This window comes from Mytilus edulis, chromosome 9 (assembly GCF_963676685.1).
Source record: "Mytilus edulis chromosome 9, xbMytEdul2.2, whole genome shotgun sequence".
Lineage (NCBI taxonomy): Eukaryota > Metazoa > Mollusca > Bivalvia > Mytilida > Mytilidae > Mytilus > Mytilus edulis.
The window spans coordinates 18,465,753-18,487,222 of NC_092352.1; the positions used below are offsets into that span (position 1 = coordinate 18,465,753).

Below are 21,470 nucleotides of genomic sequence, written 5' to 3' on the forward strand. Positions count from 1 at the left end.
ATAATCTGAGTATAAACAATATTGCTTTAGCATACCTCTGGTCTTCAGTGTAGTTTACAAAGAAATCGCCAAGTTATACATACCTTTGATCGCACAATTTCTTGTATGACTTTCTGATAAGGTAAGCTCTGATGTGAGCCTGGAAGTTGGAGATGATCTTTGAAAGACACTCATCTCTCATATCCTCCAACATACCAAGCACACCAGCCTTGAAGAATACTTTGGTGGTTCCTAATCTGTATTCTGCAGGATCAAGTTGGAGAGCCAGTAAAACTTTCTCAGTAACCTGTTTGCCATCAGTGAAACCTTGTGGGATTGCATTTGGAGACAAAATGGAGTATCTGTAATCAAGAATACATATATCATTACACTGGTGTCAGAAATGTGTATTTACCTAGAACAAAATCATGAAACTCATTTATAAATGAAAAGAAAGTAAACTCAAAGAGATACTAAATCAGAAATATCTCTTTTTCACATTACAGATTTATAACATTCAAGTTAGGTCTGACGTTTTTGGAAATCGTAATCTAAACACTGAGATCAATTTTATGCATGCAATTCATTTCTCGTAGACAGTAAAAAAGAATAACATTTCTAAACATCATGATTATAAAAAAGAAGATGTGGTATGATTGCCAATGAGACAACTCTCCACAAGAGACCAAAATGTTTACCTCTGTTTGAATTCTGAATAGATAATCCTGTTAGGGAATCCTTTACGACAGATACGAATTCCTTCCAGTACACCGTTACATTGGAGTTGGTTCAGGACAAGGTGGGCATCAATCAAACCTGGTTGTTTCATTTCATTAGGAATGATACATCTAACGAAATGTGGATGGGTGCTGTACAAGTTCTTCATCAATTTATTCAAAGACTCCTGAAAATCATAAAAAAAATAGACTGTAGGTCGGGTCTCTTTGATACATTCCTCTTTTCCATTCTGAATGTTACATTGGTGTGACCTTGATCTAGTTTGTTATATTTACTTGATTACTAGTATAATATTTCCTAAATAGTTGGCAATGATTTTTTTCCTTTGCTTGTTGAATCTGCAAGTTTGAAATGAAAATATATGAAAGACCGATTTATGTAACTACAGTATTAAAACGAATATATAGTATAGATGCTTTAAAAATATACGTACTTTGTGAAGAGCTGAAATAGTCTGGAAAGCACTGGACTTCCTCTTTTTGTGTGTTCCTGTGGTCTCTGAAGTATAAGAAACAAAAATAAATTATTTTTTTTTCTCAGATTGTATTTAAGCGTTTAGAAAATAAAATATATGGCAACAATCAGATCCAAACTTCTTTTTTTTCACTATATGTTTGACCATGTTTGTAACAGAAAAGTTGAGCTTTCAAACATTTTAGGTGTAGAGATGGGTTGGTTCGCGAATGAATTTAGTAATTACCTGCTTCTTTGTTTTGAGCAAAGAGAGTTTGAACCAAGTGTTCCTTTGAATGAGACAGTAGTTCCACGACGGTTTCGTTGATTGGATCTTTGTTCTTTTCTAGCCAACCAACAGTACTGTATGGCACCTGTTCAAAGATATGAAACAGTTTTGAAAAACCAAAATTTTAAAAAAGTTTACATTAAAAGTTCAATTTAATAAACAGAATTTTATAACAAACACTAAGAATTTACGCATTCTGTTAATTGTTGTGATTTCAAGCTCATGTTGTATGTGTAAAACGTTTAAATGTGCAATAGCTTTTCCATTAGGTAAAAAGATTGAGAATTTATTCAAATTTGGAGAAATTAATTGACAAAGCTGACACAACAGCGACCTTTCCGTCAATAATTTCCAATCATAAAAACATATGATCAACATGTGAAAAAAAATCTTACAATTCCAGCATAGTGATGGAGCTCAAAATCAGATTGTCCCTTTCCTTTGGATGCATTTCCTGGTCTGCCAAAGTTAGGTGATTTTCCCAAGTGGTTGGCAAACAGTTTATCTTTAAACGACTTGTCGTCAGCTTTAGGGAACATGCATTCCTCTTCAAGGATTGAAAGGATACCCATGGGCTGAAATAAAAAAAAAACAATGATGTTATTCAAAACGATGTTATCATTCCATACTTAAGTACATTATAAAATATTGAAACGTCAAAGATCTGAGGCAACAGAAAACAAAACATATAAAAACATCAAATAACAGAAAACAAAACATATGATTACACATGAATATTGTGTCAGGATAAAAGTATTGAATTGTAATAGAACCAATTTAAAAGTGGTACCGACTTCGATAAAGCAAAAAGATCAATTTTAAATCAAAACCAGTGAATATCAATTACCTTTTCAATCAAATCAATACAGGCTTGCAAGTCCATACCAAAATCGATAAACTCCCACACGATTCCCTCCTTCTTGTATTCTTCTTGTTCCAGAATGAACATGTGATGGTTGAAGAACTGCTGTAACCTCTCGTTAGTATAGTTGATACACAGTTGCTCAAAGGTGTTGTACTAAAAGACAAAATAAAAAATATCTTTGGACTTCCGGTTTCAAAAACTATCAATAATTATAACAATTAAAGAAAATTTGCTCACATGAATTCCTTTAACCTTTTCTCACATTGACTCAATGTGTCAATATTTTATAGCTATTGTACACACACAGACGAATCCGTGTGAAATCAGGACTCATTTCGGAAATTCTTTTTTCCGTCCTGCATTATTTAACAATAAATAACCTGCTATGATTTCAAAAGCAGTGAACAATAGTTTTTAGAATAAGAAAATAAGCTTTACTTACATTGAAAATTTCAAAACCAGCAATATCCAGTACACCAATGAAATAGTTTCTCTTATTCTTGGTGTCAAGGGTTTGGTTTACTCTGGTTACCAACCATTTGAACATACGGTCATACAAAGATTTAGCCATAGCACTGACGGAATATAGAACCTGAAAGAAATGTTTTGTAATTATTATACAAAAGTTAAGAATAGGAGATAACAAGTTTACAGAACAAAATATTGATAAAATTAATTTTACATTTCATACTAATCAAGATCGGAGAAAAATCTTCAATTTAGAATTAGGATTTCGCTCGAATCCGTAGTAGAATATGTATTTCCAAAGATAAACAGACATGACTGACTGTTTAAGCATTCAACAAAAGCGGGAAAACGGACTACACTCAACAAGAGAGTTAAATCCTTTTCTTGAGTTGTGTAGAATACAGAATATCGATGATTACGTACTTCTAAAAATGATAAAAATCATAAAACATATTGTATTTTGTTATATTGAGAACTACTATACCAACTAAACCTGAATAATCAAGGTTGAAGCACAAATACTAAACTCAATCCCTACCTGTTCTCTTGTACGGCCTTGTGTGACAACCTCGTTACCAACTTTAATCTTAGGTTTAAGCAGAGATTTCAACAAATCATTAGAATTGACACCAAGCAAGAATGCAGCCTTTTCAGCATCTGAAAAATATAAGATTTCAATATTGAAAAGTGTACTCATGAATAATATACTTACAAACACTGTACTGAAGAGGTGTCTATATTTTTAGATTGGTAATATAAGAATAGAGATTTATATCTGTATAAGGGATACTTGAGGGATACGTCAATGAGACAGCAACCCAATGACAGCCCTAACCAATAGATTGATAGATTGCTGGTGGCCTAACGTTCAGTGAAAAATAGTCCATGATTGTTCAGAATGACAAAACCAAAGGACACCTAGAAGTCAACGCATAGTATTTAACAATAGACCGGTTTTCACACGTCAAACTCTTCATTTAATTTTTTTTTTTATATCATATGAAAAAAGACCTATATTGGAGATAGCACATAGGATAACAGTTTGTGTCAAACAAACAATAAATTGTACGCATGCATATTATATTTACCGGCAGTTCCATCGGCTTCAGCTTGTTCCTCACGGGGTCTTTGTTTGAATTTCATCTCTCCCATGTGCATAACAGATGCAGTGCACTTATATAAACTGGTCTTTTCTTCATAAGAGAAGCCCAAGATGTCAAAGGAAGACTGAAAGTTATATGAAATACATGGTATTACTCAAAGGTATAGCATTCCGGTTATAACTCAATCATTTCTTTATCCACGGTGTTTCTTTCTTAAAACAATACAATAGAACAGTATACAAATATATCATATAATACTTAAAAATGATGGGATATTGTTCAAATATTTGATATTATAGTTTAATAATACGATACAAAAATTGAAAATATAGTATACTTGAAGTGTTCGAAAGAATAAGAAATTTTAAATTAATAGACAATTTTTAAATAGAACAGTATATAATTAAATTGTACAAAAAAAAATGAAAATGAGCAAGTATGTAACAGCATTTAAATTGTACAATAAAATAATAAGCAAATATATATATATATAACAGTACTTCAAAGGTACAATAAAATAAAAGAAAAATATATAATAACACTATTTTGCTCCTCATTTCAGTCTTTTGTATAGTTCTTTTTTACTTTCTAGTAAAAGCAACTTTCTAATAAAAGCAACTTTTTAATAAAAGCAACTTTCTGATTATTTTTTTATCAAATCAAATAAAAACTTCTGTTGTTCCGGCCTCATTGGAACAGTTTACTCACGTCGGCGATTTTCATTTCCTCAACATCATCAATACCATCCACGGTAAGAGCTCCTTGGTTAATGAAGGAGAACAGTGCGGGGTCAGGAGTGATCAGCATCATTTCTGAAAGAATTGGTTAATAAAAGGGACATGGTTAGAGATCACACTAAGGTAAAGGGCCACAAACATTTACTAAGAGTATACACCCTCAGCAATGGAAGTGGTTGGTAAGGGTAATCCATGTGGTGGTCCTATAAGTCACTATTGACACTATCATAAAACACTTTTGAGGAAGGTATAATACAAACTGGTTAATGGTATATGGTAAATATTGTAAATTTGATTTTCGGGGTAAATCACATGCAACTATTCTCAAGGTTTCACTCTCATGGAATACTTACCTTGAATCTGTTATTTGGGGTATCAAACAGGTAAAAATTACAAAACTATATTGTCCATATAGGTGTTTATGGATTACTAAGGAATTCACTCTGGTTTGCAATGTAAAATAATAAAGGTGATCAAGGGTAAGGAAAACTCCATAATGGAAAAAAAGGTAAAAACTGGTTCAAACTTTTAACTCCGGTTTCTCGACCTTTAAACATTGTTTGCCGAAAAAACGAAACAAATAAAACTTGTTTTCTTCTAAAAGTCGAGAAATCGAAGTTTATAAAATAATTTATTAACGTTTTCGAATGACCTACCATGATACTTGGGATAGGCATTTGACAGCAACATGTAGAAGATATGGTAATCTCGCTCGGCAGCTTGTTGGAAAGTTACACGAGACTTCTCTAACAAATCTGGAAAACAGAGATCAAGTCAATATTAAATATAAAAAAAGAAGATCTGGTATGATTGCAAATGAGACAACTCTCCACAAGAGACCAAATGACACAGAAATTTAACAACTATAGGTCACAATACTGTCTTAAACAATTAGCAAAGCCCATAGTTTAGAGGAAACTAACAGGAGTACAAAAATAACCCCAAAAAAATCCATTAATATTATTTTGGTCACTTTTAAAACGTGTTCTAATGCATTTGACCTGTCTTAATTGTCATAATAATTAGTTGCAAATTTAACATGAAAATGTAAACAAAACAAAAAAAAACTTACATGTTTCAATGTCAGCACCAGCGATTTTGCCTGTTGGTCCAAAGTGAATACGGATAAATTTCCCCTGAAAAATTGAATGAGTACAGTGTAGCAGTTGCAGATGAAAATGTTCATGGTCAAAAATTCTCTGTTTTACTTATAATTTTGATCCAGTACATTGCAATGTTGCTTCAAACATTTACTCGGAGTAATAATTAATTGGAGTCTCCAATTTAGTATTAAAATCGAATAATAATATTTAACATCATATAAATAAGAAATATCCATTATGTATAAGATTATTCTATTGGTAGAGAAGATGGAATGGTGCATGCAAAGTGATCAAATGTAAGGTGAACACAATCTATACTACTGTATATCAGATTCAACACAACCATTGAATGATAGGATAGCAATTTCTTATTTGCGAGGTAGAATGAAATTAATTAATGATATTATTATTCTTTTTTCCATGTCAATTATGAAGGTATCCGCATGAAATTGATAAATGTAAATAATTCGTGTCTTTTATTCATGAAGAATATTGTGTTAAATCTGTACATACATTTGTGTTTTTGGAAAGATATACTATATAAAATTCGATCATGAGTTAAAATCTAGGGTTTCAAACAATCACACGGGAGAACACACTACAAACCAAAAAACCTGGTTTCTTATGGTTGTTGCTACGTCATGCAAGATTATCTTTTAAATATGACCATTCGGTGAATCCCTTATGTCCAGTTACACCAAAACCATCAATCTATTCGCAACCAAGTCGGTTCAGAATATCTCAATGTTTTTCTTATTTGTCAGTTTTTCTCCGCATTTGCTTCACATTTTCTTAGCTAGCTAGCTGTCTGTACACCCCAGGTAAGGAATTTTAGATAATTCAAATAACTATACAAAGTTTTAAAATTTCACGAATATAATTATCCTTTAATTTTAGATTCGAAATGCTTGCTGTCTGTCGAAAGATAATACTTACAAATCTAGACGAGTTGTTATTTCTCACCGTCTTGGCATTGCCAAAGGCTTCCAGTACAGGGTTAGCTTGAATGATTTGATCCTCAAGGTTACCCTAACCATGACAAAGGTAACAACAAAAGGGAAAGGTTAAAACGTAGAAAATCAGGTTAAACTAAAACATTCTAAAAGAAAATAGAAATTAATTCAACCTCCGTTGGACTGTTGAAACAATTTCCTGTATTATTTATATATGAACACTTTAAAAAAATCTCTGACAATCTGATATATATGTATAAGATTATTTGCACAAAAAAAGTATGTTGTTTTTAGTTTTATATAAAATTTTAAAATATTGGTAATATCATTGATATACGCTTTTATGAAAATATGCAGACATGGTAACAGAAGCTGTTTTAGTTGTAAAATTTCCCACAAAACGATAAATCAAGTCTTTTCGGAAAATTTAGCATTTTCCTACTCGTAGGAACTTGTGTTAGTCTGCATGTTATCAGAAAGGTTGTCCAAGAATTTTTTTTTTTAAAGTGTACATATACTACAAAATATCACTACAAAGTATCACACAGGTGAAAGTAGGGTAAGTGCATATGGTAGTGTTTGAAGACGGTCAGAATCACACGGTTGAGCACTGAAGCTCCATACTTACGAATCTGGACGAGTTATTGTTACGCGTGGTCTTAGCGTTACCGTAAGCTTCAAGTACAGGATTGGCCTGAATAATCTGATCCTCTAGTGAACTCTGTAGGTTTGGTTTAGGGGTAAAGGGAAAGGGAAAAAAGAAAAAGAAAAACGCATGTTATTAATACAATTATTGCTATAACATACGATTGTAAAACGATTCTTTTCCTTCAGCTGTTTATATACATACATTTATTCGAACATTAGAAATTTTCTAACAAGCTTTGATTCACATAATAAATAGTTCTCGTGTTGACGTAAAATGATCTGGAATATTCAAGTTGACTCAATAAATACAAAACAAATTATTGCAAATTTCTAAGTAATTTAATAAAGTATGAGAAACTGATTCAACTTAAAGATAAAATAAATCTTAACATGCAGTTCAGTATACATTTCGTGTAAGCAAAATTCCATAAAGAGATTTCGATTAATCGTGACTCTAAAAAAGTGCAGTTCTGTTGGAAAAATCACCACATGCAGTTGTTAAATTCGATATCAGAGAATGTAGCAAGTTCCCTTAAGCAGTGAAAAGTTGTTACAGTTGAGAACTGTTATTTACAGAATTAGATATATTTTTGAAAGGTGAACTATGTAAATTACGTTGATAATGAATTGTGCTCCTGTGGTTATTATTTTAAAACTAAAGACTATAGTATCATGAGTATGTTAATAAATTTATTCCTATTGCTACAATATTAGAAATAAAACCTAGATTGTGAAGTATTTAGACTTTTTTTATGCTAAAATGTTACTCTTCACACACTCAAACGGTTAAGGGTGACAGCATGACGTATGTCGACACCGGGATGTAGAGGTGTAATCCCACTTCACACACTCAAAAGGTTCAGTGTGACAGCATGACGTATGTCGACACCGGATGTAGAGGTGTAATCCCACTTCACACACTCAAAAGGTTCAGTGTGACAGCATGACATATGTCGACACCAGATCTAGAGGTGTAATACCATATAGGATTAACATGCTAGGATTGAAATCAATAAGAACAAATGACTTGGAGTCTGTGGTTGAATATAGAACGTTGAAATTGGGGGGAATTAGGGAATACGTGCAGGTGGGTAGTGTAGGAGGAAATTAAATCTTGAGAAAAAAAAAGATAATTTGAGGGGACTGCAGCTTGAATAACAAAACAGTGTCATTTTCAGCTCTGCATCTGTTGTTATGGAAAGGAAAGCATAAAGCTTTGTCTTTAATAACAATTACAGAACTGAACACGAGAACAGTTTCATTACAGCTATAGCTGAGTAAAACTATCATGCTTCCACACACGGGGTTAGAAATCCTGTACAACCTTCTTTTTTCCTTCCGCTGGTACAGGCTCATCTTCCTTGTCCTTTTTGCCAAGTGAAGCAGCAACTTTGGCAAAATACATAATTACTTTTTTCGTGTTTTCTGTCTTACCAGCTCCGGATTCGCCACTGAATAACACAATTTACAAAAGAATAATAATAAGACTACTACTGTTTAACGGTAGGCTTTATGTGTGAGTCTCTTTTGCCTGATTTCGAAATACCACCATAGAACTGTCAAGACTGCTATTAATGTTTACCCCCCTTCTAGTATTGTTTTAGACCGGATTGTTTTAGTGCCAAAAACATTTCCGTATAAACCATTTGAAAGTGGTCAATCAAAACCATAGCATTTGAGACGCACACTGACTTACGAATTTTTTCTGTTCCACACTATGTTTGTCTCCTTTATATAAGTTTGCAGCAACTCGTGCGAAATACATAATGACTTTCTTTGTATTCTCTGTTTTCCCGGCACCAGATTCGCCACTTGAGGTAACAAGACAAAACTCAAGATTACATCAGTCAACTATAGGGTAACTCAGGGAGACTTTTTGTAAAGTGAAATATATTATTTTGAATTTGAATTTCACTTAGACCTGATGCCAATATTGAGTTACACGCTCCTAGAAGAGACTTGGGCTATTTCCAAGTAAAGTAATATCAAACACTTAAATTCATTTTAAATTAGCATGAACAGAAGTCCATTGCTTTGGATGGACTTCTGGTATGAATTAAAACAATCATACTGTGAGAAAAACACTTTTGTTTGTGCTGATGTCTGCATGCTTTTACTATGTAAATAGTCTGAATTGGGGACTTTCATATCTGTATTCTTTTAAAACAAAATTAAGATGACTTTTCTCCATTCTTTATTTTTTGCCTAATATTCACTATTCTTATTTTTTGCCCATTATTCTCTATTCCTTGTATTTTAGCACCCCATAAAATCTCTATACTTTTTTTCTGTGTTTCTCCATCTTGTATATGTGTTGCCCCTTATTCTTCGCTTTTGGTACCCTATTCTGTAAGACCCTCTATTATAACTTAAGGATATTGAAACAGTGCCAATGTTATACTTACGTAATCAACATGGATTGATTTTCTCGATCTGCAAAAAAATAACAAACAATTTTAGAACAGAAAATGATGCAACACATCGAAAAACATTGTTAGCAACAGGAATAGGATGCAATAATTCCAAATGAAATCAACATTACAAGTATTTCTTATTACAATTTCGGAATGTTTTATCTTTAATGTCTTTGAATCAGAGCTTTTATCTCAGAATACAATATGGAAATTTGTTTAATATTATCTTTCATCTCTATATCTCTAAATTGTTTAACATTCAGTTTGCCAATAGTTTAAAGTTTAGGTGTAAATATTTGATATATGTATAGTTTTGCACAAAATTTTACACTTTCTGCGTGATATTGGATGTCAACACAGTAATATCCATCAAAACAAAAGTGCTTATGAATTGTTCATTATAAATATTGAACTTTAAAAAATAAACTGCACCCCCTCCTTATAAAAAACAAAAAACCTAACATACCTTGCAACATGAATTGGTAAGCGTTGTCAGCTACAGAGAAAAGATGAGGTGGCATTTCGGTCCTCCTCTTGCCTTTGAATTTTTGTATGATGCTGTCTGTGTAGATTGATAGCCATCGGTATGGATTGATGACAACACAGAAGAGTCCAGAGTAGGTCTGAAATAAGCATAAATTGACAGGTTAAAAGTCGTTTTTTTTTTTTGCTACAGATCTGTTCTCTATTATAGTGATAATACATATCAGGCCCGTATCCAGGAATTTCACAGGGGGGGGGGGGGGGGAGGGGGGGTCGTTGGACTCATGAACTCGACTTTAACAGTCACAATTTGAACAAAACATGACTTAAACAGTGCTTATTTGATTTCAAGGGGGGGTTCGTCGAAACCCCCCGAACCCCCCCCCCCACCCCCCCCCCCCCCTGGCTACGGGTATGCATATTGCCTTACATCAAAACTCAATAGTGAACATAATATATATTGCCGTACTTAAATGTTAGATAACACATATAAAATTAAGAATGGAAATGGGGAACTTGTCAAAGAGACAACAACAAGACAAAAGACAAGAAAACAGGCGAATATACCTTTATAGATAAAAATGAATTCTTTTAAATTGTCGGATTTATCAAAGCAAATGTACAAACGATAAAGATGAAGGATGTATATTGGTCTAGGCTTCTGTAAGATTGGTTTAATTTATATTGCCTCGCTTTCATTGAAAGTTGTGAAAACACTATTTATTTCAGTATTAGTAACCATTTGCATTAGCATAATCATTTTTGTTTAAACAACTGTAAGTAAAATAGAAAATTTAGAAAACGACAAAAAAGACGCAAGAGCATCTTTATTGAGATGTGAAAGGATATAAAACCTATATCAATAATAAAAATATTTTAAATTGCAAATTGCAATCTAACCAGCAGTAAAACAGAGTGATAATCCTCAACTTAATAAATAGTTTAACAGTTAAGATAAAGCTTATTGCTTCGTCTAACTTCTGGTCGAACTGAAATTCAATTTAGGAAAAAACATCACAAACACCTTGGTTCGTGAACCAAAATTACTTGGTGTCTTGACATCAAAACTGTTTGTCATAAGTTTAGGCTCGAGATAATTTGTTAAAACAATTATAGGTCACCGATATTACAGTAGATGAAAAACCAAATCAAACTAAATAAAATAAATGAGTGGTTAAATGATAAGTAAAAGAGAAGTAATAGCTACTTAATCAAACAGTTGATAAAATCTTGTTGATTATTCTATAAAAAAATATTTTGTTTATACTTGAATTGTTTTATAATCGTTATTATTCATGTCATAAGTTTGTTTTTAATCTTATTATTCTCTTTAGATATCAATGAATGATCAAATAAAATTTAAAAAGCGCGAAGAAAATAAAGTTTTGTTTGCCCTTGGAGATTTTTAATATCATCATCATCATCATTTATGTTTAATATTCAGATAAACATCAATCACTAGTATAGGAGGAGATCATACGTAAACATTTTGATGAGGAAGATGTTTGCCATCATCTGATAACTCTGACGTCATAGCTTCATGGTACTGCCTCCAAGATAAATACGGCAACAATAGCTCTCCGTATTTGTCGGTATCATGTTACAAGGGGAGTGTACCAAGGGAGAATAATTTCTAAGTTAATTGATACTCACATAGATTAAACCACTAGCGTATCTTGCTCTTAAATTGTGTAGGACAGAGGCTTCGTTCAAATAGGTCAAGTTTGCCATGTCTTCGATCTTTTCAAACTTGGGTGGATTCATCTGTTGGATATCGTCTTTTTTAACAGTTTTAGTCTGAAATTCGAGAGACGAATAATTAAAAACATATTAAAGCTGATTACAATTATTGTTCTAATGTTGTAGTTGTTTTCTTCCTTCCTATAAAGTTTGAGAACAATCAAACGATAGGATTTAAATTAATACTGCTTGGAAAACATGTCATGTTATAAATAGAGAATATGGCTCTAGATTGGAGCTAGATATCGTGATTTTAAGTTCGGGTTCAACTGTATGTATCTGTGATTGATTGATTGATTGATTGATAATTGTTTGCTTAACGTCCAGTGGCAAATATATCATGTATATTTAGGACTAAAATACAACTGTCAATCAGATAACTTCTTTATTAATCAGTAGGCCGGATAATAAAAAATACAAAACAACAAAAAAGACAGAATACAACAGTCGCACATTAAATTCGGCAGATTATATGAAAGCAGGTCAAAAAGAGTATTGTTTGAAATTATAAATTATATCGGTTTTGAGATGCAACTAGGTTATTTATGTCGCAAGTCAGACTATTTGGCCTACTTAAGAGTACAATGACAATAAAGAATATCGATTTTGAGAGAGTACAATAATGATAAACAAAAACAAACAAACTTACATCCATTTTCTCCACAGTTTTAACTGTAATATCATCTCCTTTTGAGGATTGAATTTCGGCGGCAACAAATCCAAGCTTCTCATCTGGAACCCAGCAATTCTTTTTTCCATCAAAAGGCACTGTCTGCAATTGCATTAAATCCTTTCTATCTACGCACAGATATTTATAATCTGGATCATCGGGGTGAATTCCGGGCATCTTGGCTTATGAGTATGGTACAAAACTCCAAAATATATAGTTGGTGCCGAAACTGGCGAAACTCGGAGATCGTCTAAACTCTGGACAACTACTACACAAGTTAACCCACTAGAATCAGCTCTTTGACTGAAAAAGCGACACAAATCAAAAATTAAACTATGCAAATTCCAACAGTAATTTTGCATATAAATATGGTATTGAATTAATCATATCTTAATCAATATACTTTAAAAGTCCAGGCAATTAAAACACACTCATATACTTACTTTCAAAAGCTGTTCTGTAAAGCTTTATTATCTTGATTCTCTATTTATATACGGCAGTGTAAAAGATGATAAGATTTTCTATAATTCTGTTAAAACTCGTTTGATAAGTGGAAATGTTAAAGGGGGTGTGTTTTTAACCAATCGTTCAATGTGTTATGAAAGCATAGAAAGATGCTGGGATGCTACTTAAGGAAGTGTCTTGTTGCCAGGGGCGTCTGTTGCCGGAAGATACAAATATACCTCTCACTTCCTCTTCAATCCAACTATGTATACAAGATAGATAAATATGTGATTGATGAGAAAAGATGTAAATCATGTTTTGTCCTTGTACAGATATTTTCGTTTACGAATTTATCTGGTTCTTATTTGTTGTTACAATATACAAAAAATGCAAATATATAATAAGAAGTACATTAATATATAGATTTCATAAATAATATTTTGTACTCATATTACGGTTATCTGAATAACACACATGCGCCTTTAATCATTGCCTACGATCTGCGTTTTTTTTAACAAATTTTGAAATGTTGCGTAATATATAAAAGATTAATAGGAATCATAAAAAAAAAACCACCAACACCAGTCTTCCTCTAAGAATTTTATGTATATGTATAACATTCAATTGTATTTATTACTATCACATTTACTTTATTCCATTTTAAACTTATTTATTCGAACTTTAACCAATTCATTAATCCAGCAATGAATCGTAAAGAGACCTCGAAAGAGACAGCAGATTAGTGGACTATTTGCTTCCTAGATTGTTTTGATAAGATTAACATGTTTACAGATGTCAATAGACAACAGCTGAAAACAATTCAGATATAACAGCAAATTAAGTGGTTCTAACAGCGCACTGTAAATTCCGATATTGTTAATCGGTTTAAATGTGACTACTGCCGGTGCCGTGAGGCAAGCACACGAGCAAATATATATTGGTTTCATCTGGTTTGGTATTCTAATTGTGTCAGATATTTTCCCTTTCCGTTTAGAAACACTTTTTTTTTGGTTTGGACGACTATCCCAAAAATGAATCCAAACTTTCTACTTGTGGTATTGATCTAGTACAAAACGCCATTGACAGAAATGTATAATTGGTCATAACTATGTTGTATTGTCTGTATCTGTTAATTGATATGCTTGTAATGAGCCCTTTGCTTTATAAAAATGTTTGTATAGAAATGTTATATGCCTTCGCGCGCTATACATAAACATGATTCTTATTGTATTATTATCTTATTGTATATTGTCTGTACCAATTAATTAATTGATATGCTGATAATGAGCCCTTTGATTTGTCATTAGGAAAAACAAATATTATTAGAAATGTTATATGTTTTCGCGCGCTATACGTAAACATGGATCTCATTGTATTGCTTATATCGATTAGAGCACATGCATGGATTCAGTGTACTCTTTTTATACGTCTTTTTGAGTTTGTTTTAATGGTCATGTTCTCGTCAAGTAGCTGTCTCTATGACAGAATAACTAAAAAAGTTACTAGTACTCAAATAATAACATTCGGGTTTATATTCGGCTGTGCTAAATTTCTATTTTCATGAATTTTGAACTATTGCATCTTGACCTCAAAGACGAAGAAAGTGGTTGTGACGGCACAATTTCCCTTGAATAAATTGGACATCAGGACCATTCCTAAAAAGGTCGCTTCCAATCTTTTATTAAATTCACAGCAATATAACAACCTTGTGGGTTCACTTTTTTTCTTAACATTTTATCAAATCTTAAATACATAAGTATGCGATCAAAATGTCTTGATTTTGAATTTTAACAAAATTGTTATTGTGCATTTAAAAAAGAAATAAGAATGAAATTCTTTATACCAAACCAAAAATATGCAATATTGTTTCAAAATTGTCAACAGCAATATGCAGCGCTGAATAACTTTTTATTTGTGAAAGTTGTATATGTGATTATTTTGAAAAACTGATATTTTTTTTACTTTGTGATGTTCAAAGTATCCATTTCAACAACTTTTTGATAAGGGGCAGTTATTATAAAGTAAAACAAATACATGGAAAATTGGCACTTCTTGTTTCCAATGCCTGTTGATAAATTTCAGAGGAAAATTAATTGTTTCTAGTACGTTAATTTTAACTTTTTTATGGGATGCTCGCTACAGTTTTTAAAACCGGCTTAATGAGTAATGCACAAGTTTTAGAGACAAACTTTTATTTAAACTATATATAAAGTGCCTAGAAAATCATGTTAAGAAAAGCGAAAGCTCCAAAAACTCTTATTCTGTTATGATATGACAGGATGGGATTAATTATTTTTTCTTTTCCGTGCACTTTTTATTTCCGGGAATTACTTTCAATAATTACAGGAGAAAAGAATTGTAAAACGAAATTGGGGAGGGGGTCTCAAAAATTTATCACCCATTTTTGCCTACTTTAGTTGTCCATACTTCATTTAATGTTGTTTTGTTACAATATCTGTTGTGATCCTTTGTATTTATAATTACACGAAATGAGATTACTGTCAAATTAATAAATGTTATTTCAATAGACGGTAACACGTAAAATGCATATGTTGATTCCTATCTCTAGTTACATGGTACATAATATAGACACTCATGGATTATAAAGTTATTTTATTCCTGTGCATCAAAGTTGGAAAAAAAACTATTTGCTGTCCGCGTCAAAGCAATGTCGATTTCTTTTAAAGGCATAGAAAACGAGTATCAATTAACAAACTTATTTTTCAGGATAATAACAAAGTCACGTAAGAATGCCGGAGCATATTGAATGTATAAATTTGCACTCGCTACTAAGCAGGAGAAAAGCTCGGCGAGACCCATTTCTATTTGCTTTCGAAGTTAATGTCGTAAACTTAATCATATATATTTTCAGATACATTTTTAGATGTATCTTGTATTTTTGTGGGGGTCTATATAGTGTTGGGTTCCATGGGGACCTTGTTGGCACTATAGTGACTAAGCTAGTTGCATGCTTTAGATTTAAGAACAGCATTCAGTGTGTGCGACATACTGAGGGTAAGACTAACATTTTCTATAGTCGTTAAAAGTGACTAAAATTTAACGAAGAATTGTCATTCGATCTTAAACACTTTTTGAAAATGTCCTTTATACACAAATTTCTCCCATTAAACATTTAAGTTCTTGTCTAAACTAAAACCATATCATTATCATGAAGTATTAATTTTTTTCCGATATTGTATAAAATAAACTTGTCAACTTGTAGCAGTTCCACATGCTACACGACAATTATAATTGAATGATATTAAAATTAATAACAATTACTTGTAGACATATTTTGGCAAGCGAGCAATAAAATCTGTTGAATCACTTAAATGTATCAAGGTATAAACTAAATTGCAGTGAATACAGTTCGATGTGTTTTTGGCATCGAAGATAAAATGGCACTTACCAGTAAGTTAGAAGCTGTGCGCGTCAGCAGTGATCACAAAATATGTTGGTACAGATATGTATACACTGTTTATATACCAAAGTATTTGCTGATATCAGAATATTAATATACCGGATTTAATGAAGCTATGCATTGCATATATTCGCCAGTTGTATAGGGAACACCAAAACGTTGCTAAATTTACTGGGGGTGACGATATTTTGATCTATGGTATCCATATCAAATAATTGGTGCTTTTAAATCAACTTAGAAGTTATGTTTCCAACCTCGAGAAAATACAATGACAGAAAGGACATCAAAAACGGAAAGTCCCAAAGTGACAATGCAAGACAAAGCAATTAAAAACAAACAACACAAATACCGTCAGTTCCACAAAAAAAAATTACTTAGAATTTAAAGGCAATAGGGAAATCCAAAATATACATTTAGTATGCCAATGTGCTCTTAGGGAATAAATAAAGTCTGGTTCGTGTCAACCGACGTATAGTTTCTATTTGGCGGTTGTGGTTTATACCAAATATACATTCCAAGACATAAGTATCGATGCTTTTTTTAGTTTAAAGTTCACTAACTGTAAACTAGAAATATTGAAAAAAAGTTTTCGTCAGTTTGTGTGCTGTTTATAATTCATGAAACAATCTAAAATACGTGGTACGAGGAGTGAATTTGAATAGTTCTGTTACACAACACATGGCTTTTGATCGCAAAATCATGCTGGAGTGGACTTAGTAAATTGTATAGGTGTTTCTTGGTATTGACGAATTCAATATGTTCTAGAATTAAATTCAAAACAGTGTGGCTGTGGCCATTGCTTGACACATTAAATTCATCCATTGACTGGGACAATTTACGTGAACGTTTGTCTGTAACGACCACTGTTCACGACGTACCTACGATAGACATTTAAACTGTCAGGTCACCAAAGGTTTCTTAACGCCTTTAATTATAAAATAATTCGAAAATTAATCAGGAATAACCTTTATGTTTTGATTTATATAATTGATATAAAACAAAACATCGTGTTATTTCTGATTAATTTTTCGAATTACTTTATTAAGGTGTTGAGAACCTTTGGTGGCCCCATAGTTTAAGTGTCTTTAAAAAGTACATAGTTAGAAGTGGTCGTTACATACAAACGTTCACCTAAATTGTCCCAGTCAATGGATGAATTTAATGTGCCAATCAATGGCCAGAGCCACACTGTTTTGAATTTCATTCTATTAATTTATTCAGGACACAGGTTATGCAGATTGGCCTATAGTTTCTAGGCGGGTTAGGTGCAGGTCATTTTTTAATATTAATTTAACAATGAATAAAGTAAAAATCTGAATAAGAATAGGGAGAATAAGTATAATTGCAAATGAGGCACCTATCAAACAAAGTTGAAATAAGGTGGATGTTGGCAAGTATAGGCAACCGTGCGATCTTCAAAAATAAGGCCCCGACATGCAAAATATGAAACGGAAATTGAGAAGACTAACGGACTAATACAGAACAAAACAATTGACGAAAAACAAATTTGACCGACGAATAAATTTAGTAACTCTAAAAAAGATAGTCCGGATATATCTATCGAAACTTTTTCAGAATATTTCAAAAATCTTAACTCTGATAATTCGGAGGATGAAATGCAAGACGATATGAAACCTGGGGATATTACTATCGATATAGATGCTGTCATTCAAGAAAATCCTATATATGATGAAATATTAAATGGGATTATAACCCAGACAGAAGTTGCTGAAGCTATTAAAAAATTGAAAAATAGTAAAGCACCTGGGATTGACAGTATTCTAAACGAATATCTTAAAAACACCCCACCTGAGTTTATCTCAATGTATTGTAAACTTTTTAACATTGTGCTAGACACAGGTATTATCCCAGATAGTTGGCTCCTGGGTATAATTAAGCCGGTGTTTAAGAATAAAGGAAATCCACAAGATCCTGACAACTTTCGAGCAATAACACTCATTAGTTGTCTGGGTAAACTTTTCACTTCGATTATAAACGAAAGACTGAATTTCTTTTCTAATGAACTGGAATTGATCTCTAAAAATCAAGCCGGTTTTTGGAAAGGGCATTCAACTACAGACAATATATTTGTCATACATGTACTTGTTTCATTGTATTTGTCCTTTGGTAAAAAATTGTTTTGTACATTCATAGATTTTAGAAAGGCTTTTGATACCATTTGGAGAACTGGACTTTGGTTTAAATTACAAAAAAGCCAGATAAAAGGAAAATGTTTCCAAGTTATATATAATATGTATACTAATATCAAATCATGTGTTCAGTACACCAATACGAAATCAGATTTCTTCCCTTGTATGATTGGAGTTCGTCAGGGTGAAAATCTTTCCCCTTTTTTGTTTTCCATATTCTTAAATGACTTAGAAGATTACTTTAGAGAACTTCATGTTTTACCTCTAGAATTAATTAAAGAAAAATGTTATAATGAATTACATGTATTTTTAGAAATTTTTGTTTTGTTGTATGCAGATGACACTGTTATTTTTGCTGATAATTATGATGAAATGCTAAATGCTCTCAAGGTTTTTGAAAACTATTGTAAAATGTGGAAACTTAGTGTGAATATTGGTAAAACTAAAGTGATGGTTTTTAGCAAAAGAAAATCGAAAATGGATTTTGATTTTAAACTTGATGGTACATCTCTTGAAATTGTAGATAGCTATACATATCTTGGTCTTTTGCTTAATTATAATGGGTCATTTGTTTGTGCAAAGAAAAAGCTTGTAGAACAGTCGCAAAAAGCACTTTTTGCTGTTTATACAAAGATTAGAAATTTACATTTACCTATTGACCTACAACTTAAATTGTTTGATTATCTTGTCGAACCTATTTTATTGTATGGATCAGAAATATGGGGATTTGAAAACATTGATGTAATTGAAAAAGTTCATCTACAATTTTGCAAGAGAATCTTAAATGTGAGATCAAGTACTCCAAATGTTATGGTATATGGCGAATTAGGAAGGTTTCCACTAGAAATTAAAGTAAAATTAAGAATGTTATCGTTTTGGAGTAGAATGGCTAAAAATGAAAACAAACTTAGTAGTTCTATGTATAAGCTTATTTTCAAATTACATGCTGATGGTATTTGTGAATTTAAATGGGTGTCATTTGTAAAATCTATATTTGACAACTCAGGATTAGGTTATATGTTTTTCAACCAATACATTGATTATTCAACTTTCAAACCCGTTATAAAACAGATTCTTCAAGATCAGTTTCTTCAAAAGTGGTCCAGTAATATTGATAACTCGTCTCGTGGCGAATATTATAAGTTATTTAAATCTCAGTTTGGTCTGGAAAATTATCTATTACGTCTTCCAGAGGATAAAAGAATCTGGATTTCAAAACTGAGAACATGTAACCTAAAAATTCCTATGGAAACTGGCAGATGGTACAACATCGCTAGAACAGATCGCATATGTACCTTATGTAATGAATCATGTATTGGTGATGAATATCATTATTTATATGTATGTAATAATAGTTCTATTACTGAACTTCGGAAGAAATATATACCAAAATATTATACAACATACCCATCTGTACTGAAAATGCAAAATATGCTGTCATTGTGTCACTGTCAGTTATTGTATAATCTAGCTATATTTATTAAGAAACTATCTACCTTCATTTAGAAAGATGCATGTATCTTACAAGTTTTATTATCTTTAGAAATTACACTTTTGTTAATAGTTACCTGTCTATTCTGTCATTTATTGTATTTGATTTGTAATGTGTCCTCATGTAACACATATTTTGTGTCTGAGTGTAAATAAAGAATTGAATTGAAAAAAAAAAACAAAAAAAAAACAACAATTAGTGTGGTTAAACATGTTTAACCCTCCCCTAACCCTGGACTGTGGTGTAACAGCATAACATAGGAGCAAACTATAAAAATCCGTTAAAAAAGCCCATCATATCGATACAAAACAGAAAAACATCAAACATAATCACAGACCGTACGTGGCAGAGTATATTTATCCATCCCTCATCCCTAACAACAAAAAGAACACTTAGTATACAGACAGCTAGTTCAAAACTAGTTCAAAGACAATCACATCTAATCAGATTTGTCGCATGTAGTCTAACGCATGCTACACCTAACTATGCTTTTGGTAAAATGCATATTCTACAAAAATAATCCTAAACGGAATTTCTATTATTAATAGCTATAGGTTAAAAATTCATAAAAATCTGTGAAATTCTAACTGCAATTGCAACTAAAGAGTACCGATACACAGTTATATGGCAAGCCGTTTTTTTTATATTTATTTCATTTTTAAGATATCTTATACGGTTAACAGTTTAGTTCTAAAGATATCAATCTTATTGTTGAAAAGATATCTTCTTTATTTTAAAAGATATCTTATAAACCAATTAAGATATAATATATACTTTAAAAGATAGCTTGTTACATTGTAACTATGTACAAGATATCACATAAAATAACTTTTTAAAAGTTATCTTTAGAATAGATATATGATTGATTGTTGGTTGAAGTTAACGGTCCAGTGGCAAATATTTCATACATGTAAGTTCAGGACGACTTAAAAAAATAAGATGTCTCAATAATTATATAAGACAATAATTAAGTTTAAAATATACATTTTATAAGATATCAGGTCAACTTATAAGATACCTTGAAATTAATATTATAGCTACTGAGAAACCGTCTTGCCATACAGTAAGGTCAGTAAGAATATGGATCAATATGGCATTTCTTGAAAACTCTGAAAATGTAAAGTTTATCATCACTTATTTAATTACTTCCATAAGGTATATTTTCTGTTGTTATTTTTAGAATCTGTAATGTGGAAGACAAAACTATTCTTCTGCAATGCCGTCTGAAAGCATTTTACTATCCCAGAACGTCTTTATAACCGCAGAGAGACCGATCTGAAGAGTGTAGCAGTTAAAAACCGCTCTTTTTATTTGGAGATC

The 21,470-nt window shown here is 31.9% G+C and overlaps 1 protein-coding gene across 16 annotated transcripts in view; it reads right to left on the reverse strand.

Moving 5' to 3' along the window:
- LOC139487749 (myosin heavy chain, striated muscle-like) overlaps positions 1 to 16,551 on the reverse strand; it is a 32,867-nt gene extending 16,316 nt beyond the window's left edge. For 2 of the 16 annotated variants that reach the window (XM_071272793.1, XM_071272798.1), the window contains exons 1-19: positions 16,497 to 16,551; positions 12,623 to 12,946; positions 11,887 to 12,030; positions 10,217 to 10,373; positions 9,742 to 9,769; positions 8,661 to 8,787; positions 7,317 to 7,409; positions 5,705 to 5,768; positions 5,289 to 5,387; positions 4,604 to 4,707; positions 3,881 to 4,019; positions 3,331 to 3,449; positions 2,767 to 2,916; positions 2,307 to 2,477; positions 1,855 to 2,034; positions 1,418 to 1,544; positions 1,151 to 1,215; positions 678 to 883; positions 84 to 341 (exon numbers count right to left, since the gene is read on the reverse strand). In XM_071272793.1, coding sequence (XP_071128894.1) covers positions 84 to 341; positions 678 to 883; positions 1,151 to 1,215; positions 1,418 to 1,544; positions 1,855 to 2,034; positions 2,307 to 2,477; positions 2,767 to 2,916; positions 3,331 to 3,449; positions 3,881 to 4,019; positions 4,604 to 4,707; positions 5,289 to 5,387; positions 5,705 to 5,768; positions 7,317 to 7,409; positions 8,661 to 8,787; positions 9,742 to 9,769; positions 10,217 to 10,373; positions 11,887 to 12,030; positions 12,623 to 12,820 — 2,429 coding nt within the window. In that variant the 5' untranslated portion in view covers positions 12,821 to 12,946; positions 16,497 to 16,551. Of the gene's footprint in view, positions 1 to 83; positions 342 to 677; positions 884 to 1,150; positions 1,216 to 1,417; positions 1,545 to 1,854; positions 2,035 to 2,306; positions 2,478 to 2,766; positions 2,917 to 3,330; positions 3,450 to 3,880; positions 4,020 to 4,603; positions 4,708 to 5,288; positions 5,388 to 5,704; positions 5,769 to 6,671; positions 6,765 to 7,316; positions 7,410 to 8,660; positions 8,788 to 9,032; positions 9,148 to 9,741; positions 9,770 to 10,216; positions 10,374 to 11,886; positions 12,031 to 12,622; positions 12,947 to 13,086; positions 13,167 to 16,496 lie in introns of those variants that run through there. The other 14 variants (XM_071272795.1, XM_071272801.1, XM_071272794.1 and 11 more) reach the window with 9 other exon arrangements.
- Between the last annotated feature and the right edge of the window lie 4,919 nt (positions 16,552 to 21,470).